This window comes from Panthera uncia (genome assembly GCF_023721935.1).
Source record: "Panthera uncia isolate 11264 chromosome C1 unlocalized genomic scaffold, Puncia_PCG_1.0 HiC_scaffold_4, whole genome shotgun sequence".
In the NCBI taxonomy this organism is placed as follows: domain Eukaryota; kingdom Metazoa; phylum Chordata; class Mammalia; order Carnivora; family Felidae; genus Panthera; species Panthera uncia.
In genome coordinates this window covers 59,860,374-59,878,210 of record NW_026057585.1, presented here as the reverse complement: position 1 = coordinate 59,878,210, position 17,837 = coordinate 59,860,374, and the positions used below count along the sequence as shown (strand labels likewise).

Genomic DNA, 17,837 nt, shown 5'->3' with positions numbered 1-17,837 from the left:
CGCCTCCCGCGCGCCGCGCCCGCCCCGCGCCCCTCGGCGACTCGGGCCTCCCCCCACCCCCCCGCCGCGGGCCCGCTGCACTGTGGGTAGGCGGCGGCCACACTGAGGAGCCCGCGGCGGCGGCCGCACTCGCACTGAGGCGTCGGCGGCGGAGCGAGGCTGCGCGCGCCGAAGATGGCTGAGAAGCAGAAGCACGACGGGCGGGTGAAGATCGGACACTACGTGCTGGGTGACACGCTGGGCGTCGGCACCTTCGGCAAAGTGAAGAGTTGAGTACGCGCCGGAGGCCGCCGCGCGGGGCTGTCCGCTCGCAGGAGGCCGGGCTGGGCGGCGGGAGCCCGGCGCGCCCAGGGCCGCGGGCGGGCGCGGGCCTGGCGGCAGGTGGAGCGGGCCCGGGAGCCCCGCGAGGGCGGGCGTGGGGGCGGCGGCGGGGACTACGGTGGGTCCGGGGTGTGACCGGCGGTCCGTGCCCGGGTGGGTGACGCCGGAGGTCGGGCTGGGGGGCAGGGTGCTTTGCAGCGGAGTCGGTGTGGGCGGCGCCGGGGAGTAAGACCCGGTGCCGGTGAGCGAGTTTCCAGCGCCTCAGGTGCCTTGCTGGGTGCTTCGCGTGTGAGCTCATTTCATCCTTGCGGCGACTCGGCGCAGGTGTTGTCCTCACCTTGAAGGTGGGAAAACGGGGACCCCTAGAGGTTTGGGAACGAGCCCAAGGTCACACCGAAATTGGCAGAAGCAGGGTGAGGTGCAAAATGTCTTCCAGCACTGGCCAGGCCGGGAGGTGCCTGCCGTCCGACGCTCGTGCTCCGGGACTCGGGTTGGTGGGGCGGACGCTTTCGGGCAGGTTCCCAGGGCCTGCAGGTGGGGGCGTGAACGCAGGGAGGCCGCTGCAGCGGGTCTGGGCTCGGTTAGATCTGGGGATCTCAAGGGTGCTTGGCGTGTGGAAAGAAGTCTAGGAAGGCTTCTGGAATGGGGACAGATTAAAGGTTCCTTGGTGTTGGCCCTCGGAGCGTACCGGGCTCAGGAGGCCAGAACTGCTAAGACCTGTCCAGCTGAGGTCTGTTTTCTTGGTGATGGGATCCCATTTTCGGTGTAGAGAAACAGGCTGCTTTTGAATGTCATTTTATTTTATTTTTTTACTTGTTACTAGTTAAGCATTGAACCTTTTTTTTTTTTTTGATGTTAATAGGAGTCACATGGGGTTTTATTAATCTGTCCTCTCTTCAGAATTAGAGCCAGCTTATTAGAAATACTTTCCGTTGGATTGTTGTAAATCCAGAATTACAAGTCAAACGTCAGCTTTTTTCTTTTGCTGTAGGCAGTCTGAGATTTTACTCTCAGGCCTTTAGTTCCCTGTAAACTTCATATTTTAAGCCTCAAGTCAAAGGTGTTAAATAGGTAGAAGGAACTTGTTCATTCCCGTGGCGTAGATCATCTTATTGCACGTGTCTGATACTGTTTTATTCGGAAGGCACTTGCCGAGCACCTGCTGTGTGCTAGACTTCATTCTAGGCGGTGGGGATACAATAAGGAACACAGCCACATTAAGATCTCTCCTTTGGGGCACCTGGGTGGCTCCGTTGGTTAAGCCACCGACTTCGGCTCAGGTCATGATCTCGCATCGCGGTCTGTGAGTTCGAGCCCCGCATGGGGCTCTGTGCTGACAGCTCAGAGCCTGGAGCCTACTTTGGATTCTATGTCTCCCCCTCTCTCTACCCCTCCCCTGCTCACGCTCTGTGTCTCTCTGTCTCTGGATGATAAATAAACGTTAAAAAAATTAAATAAAATCTCTCCTTTTGTGGAGCTTATGTTCTAGTAGGAGGAGACAAAAGATCAGAATATATGTGTAAAATATGTAGTCTGTTTAGTGCTACTGAGAAGAATGAATCAGGGAGGAGAGAGTGAGTTTTGTGAGGTTAGCAGTTTTCAATAAGGTGGTCAGGCCAAGTCTCACAGACAAGGTGGTATTTGTGTAAAGACCTGAAAAGTTTGTAAAAATCTTTGAAGTACTACGTGCGCCATAAAGTCCTGGGGTATTATAAAAGGCTTCCTAGAGCGGCTAGCCAAGAGGATATATTTAGGATGAATATAGGAAGATCCAAGCATTAGATTCATGCCTGTAAGGTTGCTTGCCATTCAGTGTCATTACTGAGGGCTACCGTGTCATGACATGATCCATTTACTCAAGCAAGCTGTGCCTCTGCCATCTGGGCATGTATACCCTCAAAGTTATATAACTTACCCTGCATCCTTTCAAACTGTGTTAAAATGTTTGTCGCTTTGAATTCTTACATAATTTGAATGTAGATGAAAACACCCATCAGATCAACTGGCCCATTGTCAAAGGACGACTTAAATCTCTTTTGTATATACTCTTGAGCAGCTTCCAGGCACTGGCTTCTTAAAATATAAACCAGTGGAAGGTACGCTGATTTATGAGAAATCCTTTTCCTGGAGGGCCCAGTCTAATGAACAGTCGGAGGAGTGTTTTTAACACCATGTTGGAGCCTCTCTAAAGTTAGACTGTGATTTCCCATCCCGGATTAGAAGTAGTACAGTTGCTCAATAAAAATGGTAGAAATTGTTGTAGTCAGTCTTATTTAATTCTTCAGGGGACAACAAACAAAAGTACACGTATTTTTAAAAACTTGTATTTTTGGGGGCGTCTGGGTGGCTCAGTCAGTTCAGTGTCCAGCTCAGGTCATGGTCTCACAGTTTGTGAGTTCAAAGCCCACATGAGGCTCTCTGCTGTCATCGTGGAGCCTGCTTGGGATCCTCTGCCTCCCTCTCCCCCTCCCCCACTCTCTCTCTCTCAAAAATAAACATTTAAAAATGTATTTTTTAAAAAGAAAAATACACCTTTATCGAGGCATGTCTACGTATCATAAAATTCACCCATTTCAAATATATGATTCATTAATTTTTAGTAACTTTATTGATGATGCAGCCATCATCATAGATGGAACCAACATCAACTTTAAAACATTTTTATCACCACAGTAAGATCCCTCATGTTCATTTACAGTTCATCTTTGTTCCCACCAGCAGCCTCAGGAAACCCCTAATCTGTTTTCTGTCTGAATAAACTTTATTTCTCTGGACACTTCTGATAAATAGGATCATTCAATATGGAGTCTTTCATATTTCCTTTAACGATGTGTTTAGGCTTATGCATGAGGTAACGTGTCAATAGTTTATTCCTTTTTATTGCTAAATAATGTTCCATTGTGTGGACATGCCACTTTCTGCCTGTACATTGACCAGTTGATGGACACTGTTTTCAGTTTGGGGCTATTACAATAATGCTACCACAGGGATGCCTCGGTGACTCGGTCAGTTAAGCGTCCGACTTCGGCTCAGGTCATGATCTCACGGTCTGTGAGTTTGAGCCCCACGTCAGGCTCTGTGCTGACAGCTCAGAGCCTGGAGCCTGCTTTGGATTCTGTGTCTCCCTCTCTCTCTGCCCCTCCCCTGTTTGCGCTCTGTCTGTCTCTCTCTCTCAAAGATAAAAATGTTAAAAAAAAATTTACGAATAATGCTACCACAAATATTTGGATGCAAATCTTTGGGCACATGTTTTCATATATCTTGGTCAGGTACCTAGGAGAAGAATTGTTGGGACATATCATAGTTTGTATGTTTAGCTTTTTGAAAAACTGCAAACTTTTCAAAAGTGGTTGTACCATTTTACTATCCTACCCACAATGTATGAAGGTTCCCCTTTCTCTACATCCTTACTAACATTTGTTGTTGTGTGTTTGAAAGGCGTTTTGATGGGTGGAAATGGTGTCCATTGTGGCTTTAATTTGCATTTGTTAATGATTAATGATACTATCTTCAGATACTTATTAGCCATATATTTATTGTCTTGGGTGAGCTATCTCTTCATATCTTTTGCTCATCTCATGAGCTGAATTATAAGAATTCTTTACAAATTTTGGGTCCAAGTCTCTTATTGGATGCAGTTTGTAAATATTTTCTCCTAATCTGTTTGACTTTTCATTTTCTTAACGGTGTCTTTTGAAGTTTAAAAGTTTTGAATTTTCATGAGGTCCAATTTATTGATTCTTGTTTTTATGGACCTTTTGATGCTATATCCAAGAAATCTTTACTTTAGATCTCAAGGATTTTCTCTTATGTTGTCTTCTAAATATTTTGTTTTAGCCCTCACATTTAAGTGTATGACCCATTTTGAGTTAATTTTTGAGTATAAGAGGAGGTTCTAAGATCAGCTTTTTGAATGAATACCCAGTTGTTCCAGTACAATTGAAATGTATTGAAAACATATTTTTAATTGTTACATAGATTTAGACCTTGTAAATTTAATTTCTACTAAATAACTTAATGATAGATGATTTAGTTTTTTTTTTTTTTAAGTTTTTTATTTGAGAGAGAGAGAGAGAGAGGTAGAGAATCTCAAGCAGGCTCCATGCCATCAGCACAGAGCCCGACGTGGGGTTCACCTCAGTAACTGTGAAATCATGACCTGAGCCCAAATTAAGAGTTGGACACTTAACTGACTGAGCCATTCAGGCGCCCTGGTGATTTGGTTTTATATGGTTTTAAAAACATGGAAATGGAAGAGTAAGTAGCATTATTTTGGTGTGTGCCTTTTCTCTTTAACTGTTAGGCTAATTACAGATTTTTAAGATTTAACTTGGTGTATCAACTTACAGGCCAACGTTAGGTACAATAAGCAAAAATTGAAAGTGGCATAATTTTCATTTGATAGCACTTGTTTCAAGTCATTTTTTAAAAGTGTAAAGAACTTTTCTTTTTGCTGTTAAATAATGAAAGGTTTATTTAAAAAGTTCTAAACTGATTTTCTCCATTGTTTTGTTAGATTACCAGAGAAGTGCTATGGAAACAAGTGATGTAGGCTGACAGAACTTAAAAGTAATGCTTTTTATCTACTTAAATTTTTTCTCCACATTGATTTAGTTCATATTCTTTCCAGGGTAGGGTAGAACTGCTTGAGAACTGTTTAAGATCTCTTGGATTGGGACTTGTTCAGCTCTTATCTCAATAGTAAAGATGATAGAAATACAAGAATAGATTTGTTGTTTGTGTTATACAAAGACTGATTCAAGAATATATGTAATACAATGCTAATTATTTATTCGAAAAGCAGCCTGCGTTTTCAAGGTGAGTACTGATAGATTTGGTTTATGAAATATTTACTCTTTGTCAGAAGACACCACTGGATACTTTGCAATCACATTAGCCTTTTTCTAGCTAGAAGTTTCACCAAGGAATTACCTTCTCTGTTTTTCAGATAGTTCTGTGAATGGCCCACAGACTTGGCTTTCAAGAAATTGTACTAATTCCCCACTTATTTATTTACTGTTTCCTCACTTAACAGGAAAGATAAGCAGATGGAATTTTTATTACATTTTTTAAGTAGGCTTCATGCCCAGTGTGGAGCTTGAACCCACGACCCTGAGATCGAAACCTGAGCTGAGATCAAGAGTCCGAGGCTTAAGTGAGCTCCCCAGGTGCTGCTTTTTATTACATTTTTAAAAACAAGCAGTGTTACATTTTTTGAAATATAACGAGTTCTAAATGATAAGTTGAATATTGGACAACTACCTGGTCAGTTGGTGGACCAGAATGTTGTACCTGTGGCATACTGGCCCGTGCTGGGATTGTTTTTGACTTCCTGGGCCTTGTTTTCTTTTTCTCCTAAAGGAGAGCGCTGGAACATGTAATCTGTTGGATCCTTTCCAACTTTAAACTGATTTTTAAAAAGATTTAATTCCTCCAAATGGGTATTTTTAATTGTTCCTTCTCGATTAATGGAAATTTGAGTTACTGAAGACCAGAGCAGAAATGTAGATGTAATGGAGAACAAAAGAAAAGGGAAACACATCTGTAACAATTTAGTGATAAAAGCTACAACTCAAGGGGCATCTGGGTGGTTCAGTTGGTTAAGCCTCTGACCAGCTCAGGTCATTATCTCACTGCTCATGAGTTTGAGCCCCATCCTGGGCTCTGTGCTGACAGCTTGAAGCTCGAAGCCAGGAGCCTGCTTCAGATTTTGTCTCCCTGTCTCTGTCCCTCCCCTGCTCAAGCTCTTGTCTGTCAGTATCTCTCTCTCTCTCTCTCTCTCTCTCTCTCTCTCTCAAATATAAACATTAAAAAAAAAAACCACAACTAGACTCAGTTTTTTAATATTTTAAGTACTATAAAATCCATTTGATTTTATTTATTCCCCAGAATAATCTTGAGTTTGTTATTATCTCCATTTTACAAATGATGAAATTGAGAATCCTATACCTTAAGTGACTTGCTCAAGGTCACAGTGCTAGGTAAGTGGCAGAATTGGCAATCATAAGCCAGATTTTCTGACTCCAGAGTCTGTGTTCCATGCAGTGTAAAGTCAAGATGCATAGTGTGTTGTTTTGAGTTTTAAATCTACAAGAATGTAATTTCACATATCTGTGGGTATTCATTGAGTATTAATATTAAAAAAGATTGATGTTTCATTTTAGTTCGCATTTAGAATAAAATTGTTCTTTGAAAATCCATCATATGCATGATTAAAATTTATTTTTTCATATTCCTAACTTTAATGCCTTAATCCATTCCTTATATGGATGAATATGCTGGATTCTGACAGTTTTAAACCAAATTTCTTGTAAATACCAGGTATTTCAGTTTTTTCTTATTATGAAAGTAACCCTGACTAAAGATTACCAGTAACCTTTAGTAACCAAAGTAAAGAGAACTTACAAAAACGATTTGATGTCCTAGAAGGAACATAGGTCTAAGAAGTCTTTAGCCCTGGATTTTAATTCCATTTTACCACTAGTTATATGGCTTTGGGAAAACTAGTAACCTTCTTTGAGCCTGTTTCCTCCTTTGTAAAATGGCAATAACAGCATTCGGCCTACTGCCTTCTAGAATTTTTATGAGGACTAAATGAGGTACATAAAATGGCTTTAAGAATGATAAAGTGGCAGTGTTGTGAAGATGTCTGGGTGCATGGGTGTTGTGAATCAATTCTGCACTCTCTGTGAAGTGTTAGTAAGTGTTTGCTGTGTTCAAATATGCTTTCAGTTCTGATAGAGACTGGAGACAGAGCTGTAACAATTTGCCCCTGGTTTTTGGATGCCTACATTGAAGGAAGTTCTAAATGACTAACTTGTTTGTGTTATGTGATAATTACTAATTTTTTTTTATTGAAATGCAGTTGTTTTTGGGTAAGTCATGTAATTTTTTCCCCCACAAACATGAAAAATGACTAAAATAAGAAAAAGGCAAGTAATAGTGGATGTTCATATAACTTACTAGCTGAACTGATTTTACTTTTAAAATTATTCAGATTCTAAGCAAGTGTTAAACAGTAGTTCCAAATAATAAAGATATATTTCTACTCAAGTACTAGAAGGTTAGTGTTTAGGGGCTCCTGGGTGGCTCAAGTCAGTTAAAACGTCCAACCTCGGCTCAGGTCATGATCTCATGGTTTGTGAGTTCGAGCCCCACGTCTGACTCTGTGTTGACAGCGTGGAGCCTGGTTGGGATTCTGTGTCTCCCTCTCTCTCTCTGCCCCTCCCCTGCTCTCTCTGTCTCTCTCTCAAAAATAAATAAATGTTAAAAAAATTTTTTTAGAAGGTTAGTGTTTGAATCAAAATCAATTCAGTGGTATCTCTCAAAAATTGGATAAATGATGTGGTATTTAGACTTTTTTTTCCCCCTGACTTCTGTATGGCGTAGATGATTTCAGCATTGATAATTTGGTCCTTAATTTCTGAATGGATTTTGTTCCTTTTGTGTAATCAGTTCATGGGACTCTCAGAAGAGGTTTTTTCCCTTAAGAAACAATGTTAAAAATGGTGGATAGGTTCAAAGTAAGTGCACAAAGGCAACATGGTATATAGTACAAACACCATTGGATTTGGAAGACCTGGGGTGGAACGTTTGCTATGTTGTATGCCCGCTGAGTGGCCTTAAACTAAAGTCACTTGATCTGTAAAAAAAGGGAATAATACCACATGTTCTCTTACATTGTTGTGAGAAGAACATGAAAAAATGTAGGTGAAGAGACCCTCATAAGTCCTTAACTCTTATGTAATTTTATGTAAGTAGGTCTTATGTATATAAACCCCATAATTAGTTGAATTCTGAGAATAGCCTGTGATCTGGTTCTGAGACCAGAAGTTTATTTAATGAGGGGGAGGAAGACTTTACGATCTTCTGTTTAGTGTTTCCCAGCTCTCTTCTGATATTTTTTTCTGATGTGTTCAGAAAACTCTGAGTCTCTAGATACTGCTCACTATCACCCTCTCCTATACACTACTCCCTGTGCATAGGTGTGAACGTGTAACTGACTTATATTCCAGATCCTGTGGCTGCAATCACAGATCTCTTGAGAAAAGGAGGCAGAAGTTAGGAGAAGGAAAAGAATGTGAGCAGCAGCTGGCATTTTTTATTTATAAAGGGTCATTTTTAAGGCTCTACTTAGAGTAGAACCAAAATTAATACAGTTCATTTTTTTAAACTACAGAAAATGCACTTTGTGTTCAAAATGTCTTTGTACCAAACTTTCTCTTAGTATATGTGTGTAACTTTAGAGAGGATTTTGGAAGTTTGATCATAGACTGAAGTAATTACTTCAGTTCTGTGGACTTTATCCCTCTCCCATGCTGACACAGCACTGCTTATAGTGTTTCTTTGTTTGTTTGTTTGTTTTGGTAAAAACATGCCACAATATTAATTTATCTTGTCATCCATGTTAGTTTTCCTTAAAACATTTGGTAGTTGTAATGGTGACACCCATTTATTCTTCTGGGATTCTTGTACTTTCCTTGATGATAGGGAAAATATTTCATAGAGAAAGTAATTTTTTTAAGTCAGGCTGATAATTTAATTTGACCTAGCAGAAGATCTAATCTCAAATCCTTTAAGAGATAACGAGTAAGTGGGTAGCACAAGATTCTTAAAATACTCAGTGTGTTATAAGTAGAGCAAATCTACCTAGTATATGTATCAGATAAAAACATAAGAGCACCTTGAATCAGGTTGAATGGATTTTTATCTGTTAAATGGCTGAAATGCATATACAAAGCAATGTGTTTATTTTGAAATGTAGTGAGCCATTTTATTTTTAGTATAGTGTATTAAGGAAAGAATTTCAGGCAGCTCTTATCTCTGCTAATAATAGAAACCTTTTTCACCCCTTCAAGGGAACAGTATTCTTGCTTAAGTGCTGTCTTAGGTTTAACCATGTTTGCCTCTGATAAATTTTACCGTATTTTTTTAGGTGGTGCCTTTATTTTTAAAGTGGTAATCTTTGTAAACCTGCCATTAGGTTTTTTTTTTTTTTTTTTAAACAACCTTTTATATGGTTAAGGAAAATGGTCAAATCTTGCAATAAACATGTCTCAGTCTGAATGCCCATGTATTAACTTACTAAGATACTTCTTTTCAGAAAATTTTCTTCATATTATTTATACAGTCTTATGTAGTATTAAATACATGATCAGTAGTATTAAATATATGTTCACATTTAACGTCTCTTAACTCCTAAATTATGAATTAGTTATAAGGTAGTTTATCTAGCTGTCATAATTGAAAATCATGGAATTAAAAAATTTGAATATATCATAATTTTTTTCCAAATTCTTATTTTACTTGATAAATACTATAAATATCAGTTAATTTCATTTTCTTTTTAAAGGTGTTTGAATATAGTTTGGCACTATATGGTATTCCATACTTCACTTCTCCCAGGCTTAGTTAATGAGTTAATACAACTGATATGTATTTAGCATTTGCTGTGCTTAGTCATTTTGGATTTTACGCAGAATATTTTTACCAGTATTAAAAATGTGGCAATGATGCTGCTACAGCTGATTTACTAATTTAAAACAAAGTGGGAAATATTCATTGGGAATTTACCTAAATGAATCTTGTCTCACATTTGAATTCTAAGTCAAATATATGATGAATCCACCTTTTACTCAGATTGATATCAGCTTCTACCTAGTGCTCTACTAACTCACCGTTAGACAGTGTAACAGTTATACCATATGTTGTAAACTTGATTTCAGCAAGAATTTGACTTTGTGTCTTACAGTAACTTTGTGGATAAGATGAAGAAATGTGCTGTGTGTGGTTTATTGCTGCTGAATAACTATTCCCAAAGAAACCAGGTGTCATCCTAAGGGGAAATCTTGGACCTTGACTCTATTTAATTAGTAATATTTCCTATTTGGGATGGTACAAAGCTAGATGAGGCGATTAATAGACAAATTACAAAAGCAGAATTTAAATTTATATTAACACTTAGACTGCTGTGCAAAAACCAAGAAGGTGAAATTGAATAGGGGCAAGTGTAAAATCTAGCACTTAAGTTACAAACAAGGAAGAAGTGCATAAAAGACTAGAACAGTTTGACACTCGTTCTTGAAATGTTGGAGTTTAGCTGACTATAAGCTGAGGAAGTATATGTTTTGAATGCTTTAAATGTAAAAATTGTTACCACATGGAAAATAGATGTATAGAGACCATATTAGCTGGTAGTTTTAGAGGTAGTGTAGTTCTGTACTTGGGATTAATTTAAATTTTGAATATTGAATTCATTTTTTGGCACTACAATATGCAAAACTTAGCCAATCATATTTCAGAGAATGACCCTTATAATTAGGAAGCCCCAAAAGAATGCCATGTGAAATACAGTAAAGGAAACATTTTTTATACTATAGAAAATGTATTTTCAGTGTGATAGATGTTTTTGAATAGCTGAAGTACCATCATCTAGCAAAAGGAGTCACCATGTTCAGTGATGTTTTGAAGGATATAGCTAGTACTATTGGGTGAATATTTTAAGAGGCAAATTATAATCCAGAATAATGAGGATCTTTCTATCAAGGAGCTTGTTTAGGAATGGTACAACTTATACTCTAAATCAGTTAGGTTTCTTTTTTTTTTTAATTTTTTTCTTAATGTTTATTTTTGAGAGAGAAAGCACAAGCGGGGGATAGGTAGAGAAAGAGGGAGACACAGAATCCGAGGCAGGCTCCAGGCTCTGAGTTGTCAGCACAGAGCCTGATGTGGGACTTGAACCCACAAAGTGCCAGTTCATGACCTGAGCTGAAGTCAGGCACTCAACCGACTGAGCCACCCACACGTCCCCAGATCGGTTAGATTTCTGTCATTGACACATTTACTTAGATCCTGTATGGTTAGCTATCAAAATTGTTGCCACAAAATTCCTATTTTGAATGGAAGGTTGGCATAAATAATTTATAAAGTTCTTTTTAACTTCAATATTCTATTAGTGCATGAACATTTTTTCTAATGTGATTAACTTCCACACCTGCTGTGACTTTAAACTTGTATCAAATCAACCTTCTAGTCAAGAACAATTAGAAAATTTGGAGGAAATGAAAAAAATCTGTTTGAAGTCAGCCAAGACTTGGGTGGTCAGTGTCCCAGTGAGAAGAAAAAGGTATTGGAGTGAGTCTGATACTTTGGCTTTTCTCTTGGTCATTTGCTAATTTGTAATTATGGTACATGTGAAAAGCCAAACAGATAGCAGTGGCTAAAAGGCAGAAAAGATGAGCAGAACTTGAGTCTTGGTGAGAAGGCAGTTGACAACTTATCAAGAAGGAGAGCCCCTCGTAAACAGTTGGGTTTCTGGTTGCAGCCCTCTGAGGACCGAAATCCTTTTTAGAATCAGCTTAATTTCACACTTATTAAGATGATCTCCTTCCTATCTTTATTCTTTGGCAGAAATAAAATCATCTGGAGCTTGTACAGTTTTTTCATGTACGGTGTTCAACATTCTAGGAGACAAGGCCAAGATAACAGGAACAGACTCATGGGTGATTCAGATATTAAAGTTATCAGACATGGACTTTAAAATAACTTATATGTTAAAGATGGAGAATTTTAGCAGAGATCTAGAATCTATAAAAATAGCGAATTCTGTAACTGGAAAATATAATAATTGAGTTAGGACTCCATGGATGCTTTAAAGCAAATTAGATTGTGTTGCAGAGAGAATTGTGAACTGGAAGAAAAGTCAGAAGAAACATCCAGACTGAACCATAGGGAGACAAAGTGATAGAAAGTGAAAGAGACCTACAGAAATAACAGTGAAAAGTCTAACGTGTTAATGGAACCTGTAGAGAAAAAAGTCATTGTAGGCTTAAGGTTTTCTTCCCCCTTGTAGAAAGGTGACCTCAGACGTACTTTCTTCTTCTTTTTTTTAATTTATTTTTTTAAATGTTTATTTATTTTTGAAGGGGAGAGAGACAGAATGTGAGGTGGGGGAGGGGCAGAGAGAGAGGGAGACAAAGAAACCAAAGCAGGCTCCAGGCTCCCAGCTGTCAGCACAGAACCCGATGTGGGGCTCAAACTCACAAACTGTGTGATCATGACCTGAGCTGAAATCAAGAGTTGGACAGTGAACCAGTTGAGCCACCCAAGTGCTCCTACCTTGTTTTAATGTAGTTTCTTTTAACATATACCAAGATACCAAGATGTGATTTCTCAGTTCTGTTACCACACACCAGTGTTTACTTTGAAAATGACCTGTGATTGTTGAATTACATGTGGACTGGGAGGACTCTGAAGGGACATGTAATACTCCAAAGAACTGTATTACTACCTCACTGTTTCACCAGTATTAAACTTGTGTAGAAAAAGATACTCCAGCTCCCCTTTATGATGTCTCTTCTAATTCAATGCACCCCCTGTGGGAGGCTTAGAAGCTGCATGAGGGGACAGTTATTTGATGTGGTTACTGTTTGAGGCTTACAAATGCTGGAGTAGATTTTATCCATTCATGTGAGTGTCATCCCCCACAACCTCTTCTGTCTGTGTGATATGGGCTCTGGGAAGCAGGGATTAGATATTTTAACTCCTGATGAAGATGTGTTTGTTTCTACCATACTGATAGGCTGTTTCTAGTCCTAATTCTTTCTAAAAAACTAAAACTGGTATTAGATTACTACCAATTGCGTCCTGTGAGCATGGATGTTATTTTGAACATAAGACCACTGATGATCCTAAGTCTGGGGCACTGTGCAGGTCCAGAAGGAAGGAGACAGGGAATTGGGGAAGTAGCAGTATTTGAAGAGACAATGGCAGACAGTTTTCCAAGTCTGATAAACACATCAAACCATAGATTCAAAGCTTATGAACCTCAAGCAGAATAAATGTAGGAAAATCATTCCTAGGTACATCATTGAACAACTGCTTAAAACTGGTTCCCTTTGCTTCAGGCTTTCCTGTAATGGAGTGGACTGCATCTGTTTGCACAGAAATGGGAGAAAGTGTTGAGAAAAAATCTTAAAAGTAGTCAGGAGATACTGTCTTCAAAGGAACAATAAGCTAATTTTCTGAACAAAGCAAGGACACAGTAGAATAATATTCTGTTCCACCTATAATTAAAAAAAATTTTTTTAATGTTTATTTTTGAGAGAGACAGCATGAACAGGGGAGGGACAGAGAGAGAGGCAGACACAGAATCTGAAGCAGGCTCCAGGCTCTAGGCTCTGAGCTGTCAGCACACAGCCCGACGCGGGGCTCCAACCCATGAGCTGTGAGATCATGACCTGAGCTGAAGTCGGACACTTACCTGACTGAGCCACCCAGGCGCCCCCTGTTCAACCTATAATTTTGTAATACTTTGTAATATTTTATAATATTTTTCAAAATTGTAAAATTTTGTGATGTAATTTTGTAACATCTGTTCAGCCTATAATTTTGTACCCGACAAAAATATCCTTCAAAAATAAAGGCAAAATACATTTCAGATGAGCATAATTTGAGGGAATTCACCTGCAGACCCATAGTAAAGGGAATACCAAAGGGAATTCTTTGAGGCAGAAAGAAAATGATACTTTCCCAAATGGAAGCAGGAGGAAATGAAGAGCATTGCAAAGGGTAAATATGTGGGTAACTAAACAGATACTGATGATACAAAATAATAGCATCTTTTGAGATTTAAAATATATGCAGGAATTAAATGCAGCAACAGCAAAAGTGGGAGAGGAAGCATAGAGCTAATGTGTTCTGAAATTCTTGATTGTCTAGGAAATGGTAAAGATACTAATACTAATTTATATTAGACTCTGGTAAGTCAGAGTCTTACATTCGGGTCAGAGAAAATGAAATCTCTGGGGTAGCCATTGAAATGAAAACCTAAAGGCCTTAGGGGTTAAAAGTAGTTTGGTTCTCATTTTGTTTTGGAGAGAATGCTAAGTCATTCCACAGTTTTACTTTATTTTTTAAGTAAGCTCTACTCTCAGTGTGGGGCTTGAACTTCAGATCCCAAGATCAAGAGTCACCTGCTTTACTGACTGAGCCAGCCAGGCCACCCCCACAGTTTTACTTTAAAGAGAAATTTTATGGAACAGAAAGTTATGTTCAGTAAATATGTTAAACAAAAAACTATTCAGTTAGGGCCAGTTGATGGGCATAGAAAGGGAAGTGTTTGAAGATAGGAAAAGAAAGGAGGATGAATAAGGAGAAGAAAAAGCATGTAGAATAAGAGAAACACAGAGAGAAAATAGACACATTAAAGACCAGAGTTGGGGGGGGGGGCACCTGGGTGGCTCAGTCAGTTGAGCATCCAGCTTCAGCTCAGGTCATGATATCATGGTCCATGGGTTCCAGCCCCACATCCGGCTCTGTGCTGACAGCTCAGAGCCTGGAGTCTGCTTCGGATTCTGTGTCTCTCTGTCTCTCTCCCTCTTCCATTCGCTCTCTCTCTTTCTCTCTCTCTCAAAAATAAGTAAACCTTAAAAAAAAAAAAAAAAAAAAAGACCAGAGTTGGAAAGACAGAAGAGAGGGCATGGTTTAAGAAGCTTTGGGAGTGTTTCTGGAAGATTCTACCGTTCACATGGCATGAGGACATCTGTGCATGTTTTTATCTTTTCTCTGACCCGAATGTTAATACTCTCTCCAGCAGTTTTAAATATATACTGGAGAAATGTTTTTTTCTGACTCTGTAAATGATTCATCTTACATGATTATGTAAAAAGTAATTTGACTCTTGTGTGGAATTCTTGATTGACTTTAAGTTTTAACGAAATACGTTAAGGCATTTAGAGTGTAAAGCCAGTATAAACATAAGTTTTAAAAATGAAGCTGAATACAGCATATCACGTAATCACTTTCAAAGAAATTAGCTGAAGAACAAGTCTGCCAAATGTTCTCATCTCCAGGCTTTCCTGATCTGTTTAAAATAGCACGTTTTCCCACCTCTACCCTGTCACTCATACTCTGCTTTATTTTCATTGTACTTCATTATAGTACCATATTGCATGTTTATCGTTTATGTTCTCCACCTGAATGCAAGTTCCATTTGTACCTGTGTTCTCAGCATTTGGAGCAATGTCTAGTACACATTAGACACTCAGAAAATATTTGTCAAATGAATGAATAAATGGATGCTCAGACCAATGGAGGGTAAAAACAAGTAGGAGGAAAAGGTCTTCAAGGGTATAGGAGTTTGTTCTCTGAAATAAAATGGAGTGCATGTTACATATTGTATTACGGGACTGTGTTGTATTTTCTTGACATTTGGAGCTCTTGATGAATACCTTTAGTTTGATCCACAGCAAAGGCTACAGCCCTACCCCAGCCTGCATTTTAACAGCAATTTTTCTTACCTGATTATTCTCGTCCTTTGTCTCTCCTTTCTTAGCTTATCACCTACAACGAGGCTCCATCCCTTCATCACCCTAGTTTCTCAACTCAAGGGCTAGAGATAAAAGGATTAACATGTAGTAAGTGCTCTTGTTATGTTACAATCAAGAGACCCTGGTTATTGGGAGGTAAAATAGTGTGAATTTTGGGCTTGGGCAGATGTACCATCTTGCCGCTCACTGTTGTCTCATTCCTAATTGCTTCGTCTGTAAGCTGGGTGTAGTCATATTTACTTTATGGAATTCTGGGGATTAAATAAGACTTGTATATAAAGTGTTTAATAATTCTTGCTTAATCAGTGGTAGATAAGGAGGAATAAAGTTTTTTGCTTCCTGTTCAGAACTATCTTTGAGAGAACTGTAAAGGGCTTTCAGGGAAAGGAAATGTAGAGAAAAGCAGTGAGTCTGTGTTTTGTTTCACCAGGGGTGAGGAAGAAAGGAGCCTTGTGTTATTTTGGCAAAAGTCTGGTGATGGTAGGGATCAGAACACATGTGCCTCAGATGACTTTCCTGACTCCCGGAGCGAAAGCTCTTGATACAGATGAGTAAGGGTGGCTGATGCCTGTCAGGGCCCCGCTTGCTAACACATACAGTGTCTCTCAGACCTGTCGTAGCCTAAGTACGGATAGGGTGTCATCCAAACATTCCTTCTTAACTTTTTATTAGGCTGCACCGCATGTACAAAGAGGTACATGCATTGTAAGTGTTTTTTAACGAAATCCTCAGTGAATATTCACAAACTAAACGTATCCATATCACGACTACTTAAACACACACAAAATGACCAGTATCCCACAAGCCCCTACTTTGTGTCCCATTTTGGTTACTGTTTCCATCGTCCACCCCCACCAAGGGTAACCACTATCCAGGGATTAGTTTCACCTATTTTTAAACTTTGTAGAAACAGTTCCATTTGCGCCTGGCTTCTTTCACTTGAGATTATGTCCGTGAGATTCTCCATGTTGCTGCGTGTAGTTGTAATTTGTTAATTCTCATTGCTGTATGCTATTACGTTGAGACTACACCATTATTTATCCGTTCTGATACTGATGGGCATGTATGTGGCTGGTTTTTATATTTTGGTTATTATGAATAATGCTGCTTTAAACATTCTTCTAAGTCTTTTTTTCTATTTATATTACTATATACATATGCATATTTAAAATCATCATATAAATGTTTTAGAAATGCCATTTTTTTCCTACTTTACATTTCAGAGTTTTGTCATTCCTGGGGCTACTTTTTGAATCATCTGCCATAGTTTTCTAGAGTAACTATTCACTTTTGTTTAAGTTATTTTGAATTTGTGAACAATAGTATAACAAGTGGCCACTAATAAAACATGAGAGCTTTGGGTTTTTTCATTTGTCTTGTAGAGTTATGCTTAGGAACTTCACAATGTTGTAACCACACAGCATACTGCTTTTTAAAAAAATCTTTTATCTTTAGAAGGCTGATTTTATTTAGGATGATATTCTGCATTTGTAAGTATGAAATCATTGTGCAGGAATAATGTCATATTACCAAATCCTGACAGATATCTTTTTTGTTGTTGTGTACTGATTTGGTCAAATGTTTTTTCTCAGCTCGTGGTTGATACATATTTAGGCAAATGTGTCTTTTGTACAGAGTCCTTCATTCAAGATAATTTAGAAATAACCTTTGTAAATATGAAAGGTTTATGAGACCTTGAATTTGAAAAGACTCTCTTTTCTGGAGTATAACTTTTGGTTAAAAAAATCAGGTTATATTTGGAATATATGGTATATCTTTGAGAAAAGGATTTTGTTGTTTTTGTTGTTGTTTTGTTTAGTTTTTAGTCTAAGTGCTGTTTCCAGTCACTTTGCCAGTGGCCACAGAACTCTGTAGGGCTCAAAATATGAGAAAGGAGCAAATCTGCCCTCCCCCTCCCCCCGAGAATATCTTTGGAGATAGCAAGATACTGGAATCACAGTTCTAGCATTAATTTCTTACATGAATTTTGAGTGTCTTAAGTTCTATGAGCCTCAGTTTTCTCCACAAAAATCCTTGTAGCATTTAAATAGGAACATGTATATAAAGTACTTAATATACATAGACGCACACACACATAAGTACAAAGTGCCCAGTATGTTGCAAGCACTTATTATTACATGCCTTTGAGAAATACCTTTCTTCCTATTGATACCATAGCCACCTATC

The 17,837-nt window shown here is 38.8% G+C and overlaps 1 protein-coding gene across 1 annotated transcript in view; it reads left to right on the top strand.

The window, feature by feature from the left end:
• The first annotated feature begins 6 nt into the window (after positions 1-6).
• Positions 7-17,837, top strand: part of PRKAA2 (protein kinase AMP-activated catalytic subunit alpha 2) — an 80,596-nt gene continuing 62,765 nt past the window's right edge. The window contains exon 1 of the mRNA XM_049617093.1: positions 7-268. Within this exon, the coding sequence (XP_049473050.1) occupies positions 175-268 (94 nt within the window). The 5' untranslated portion in view covers positions 7-174. The remainder of the gene's footprint in view (positions 269-17,837) is intronic.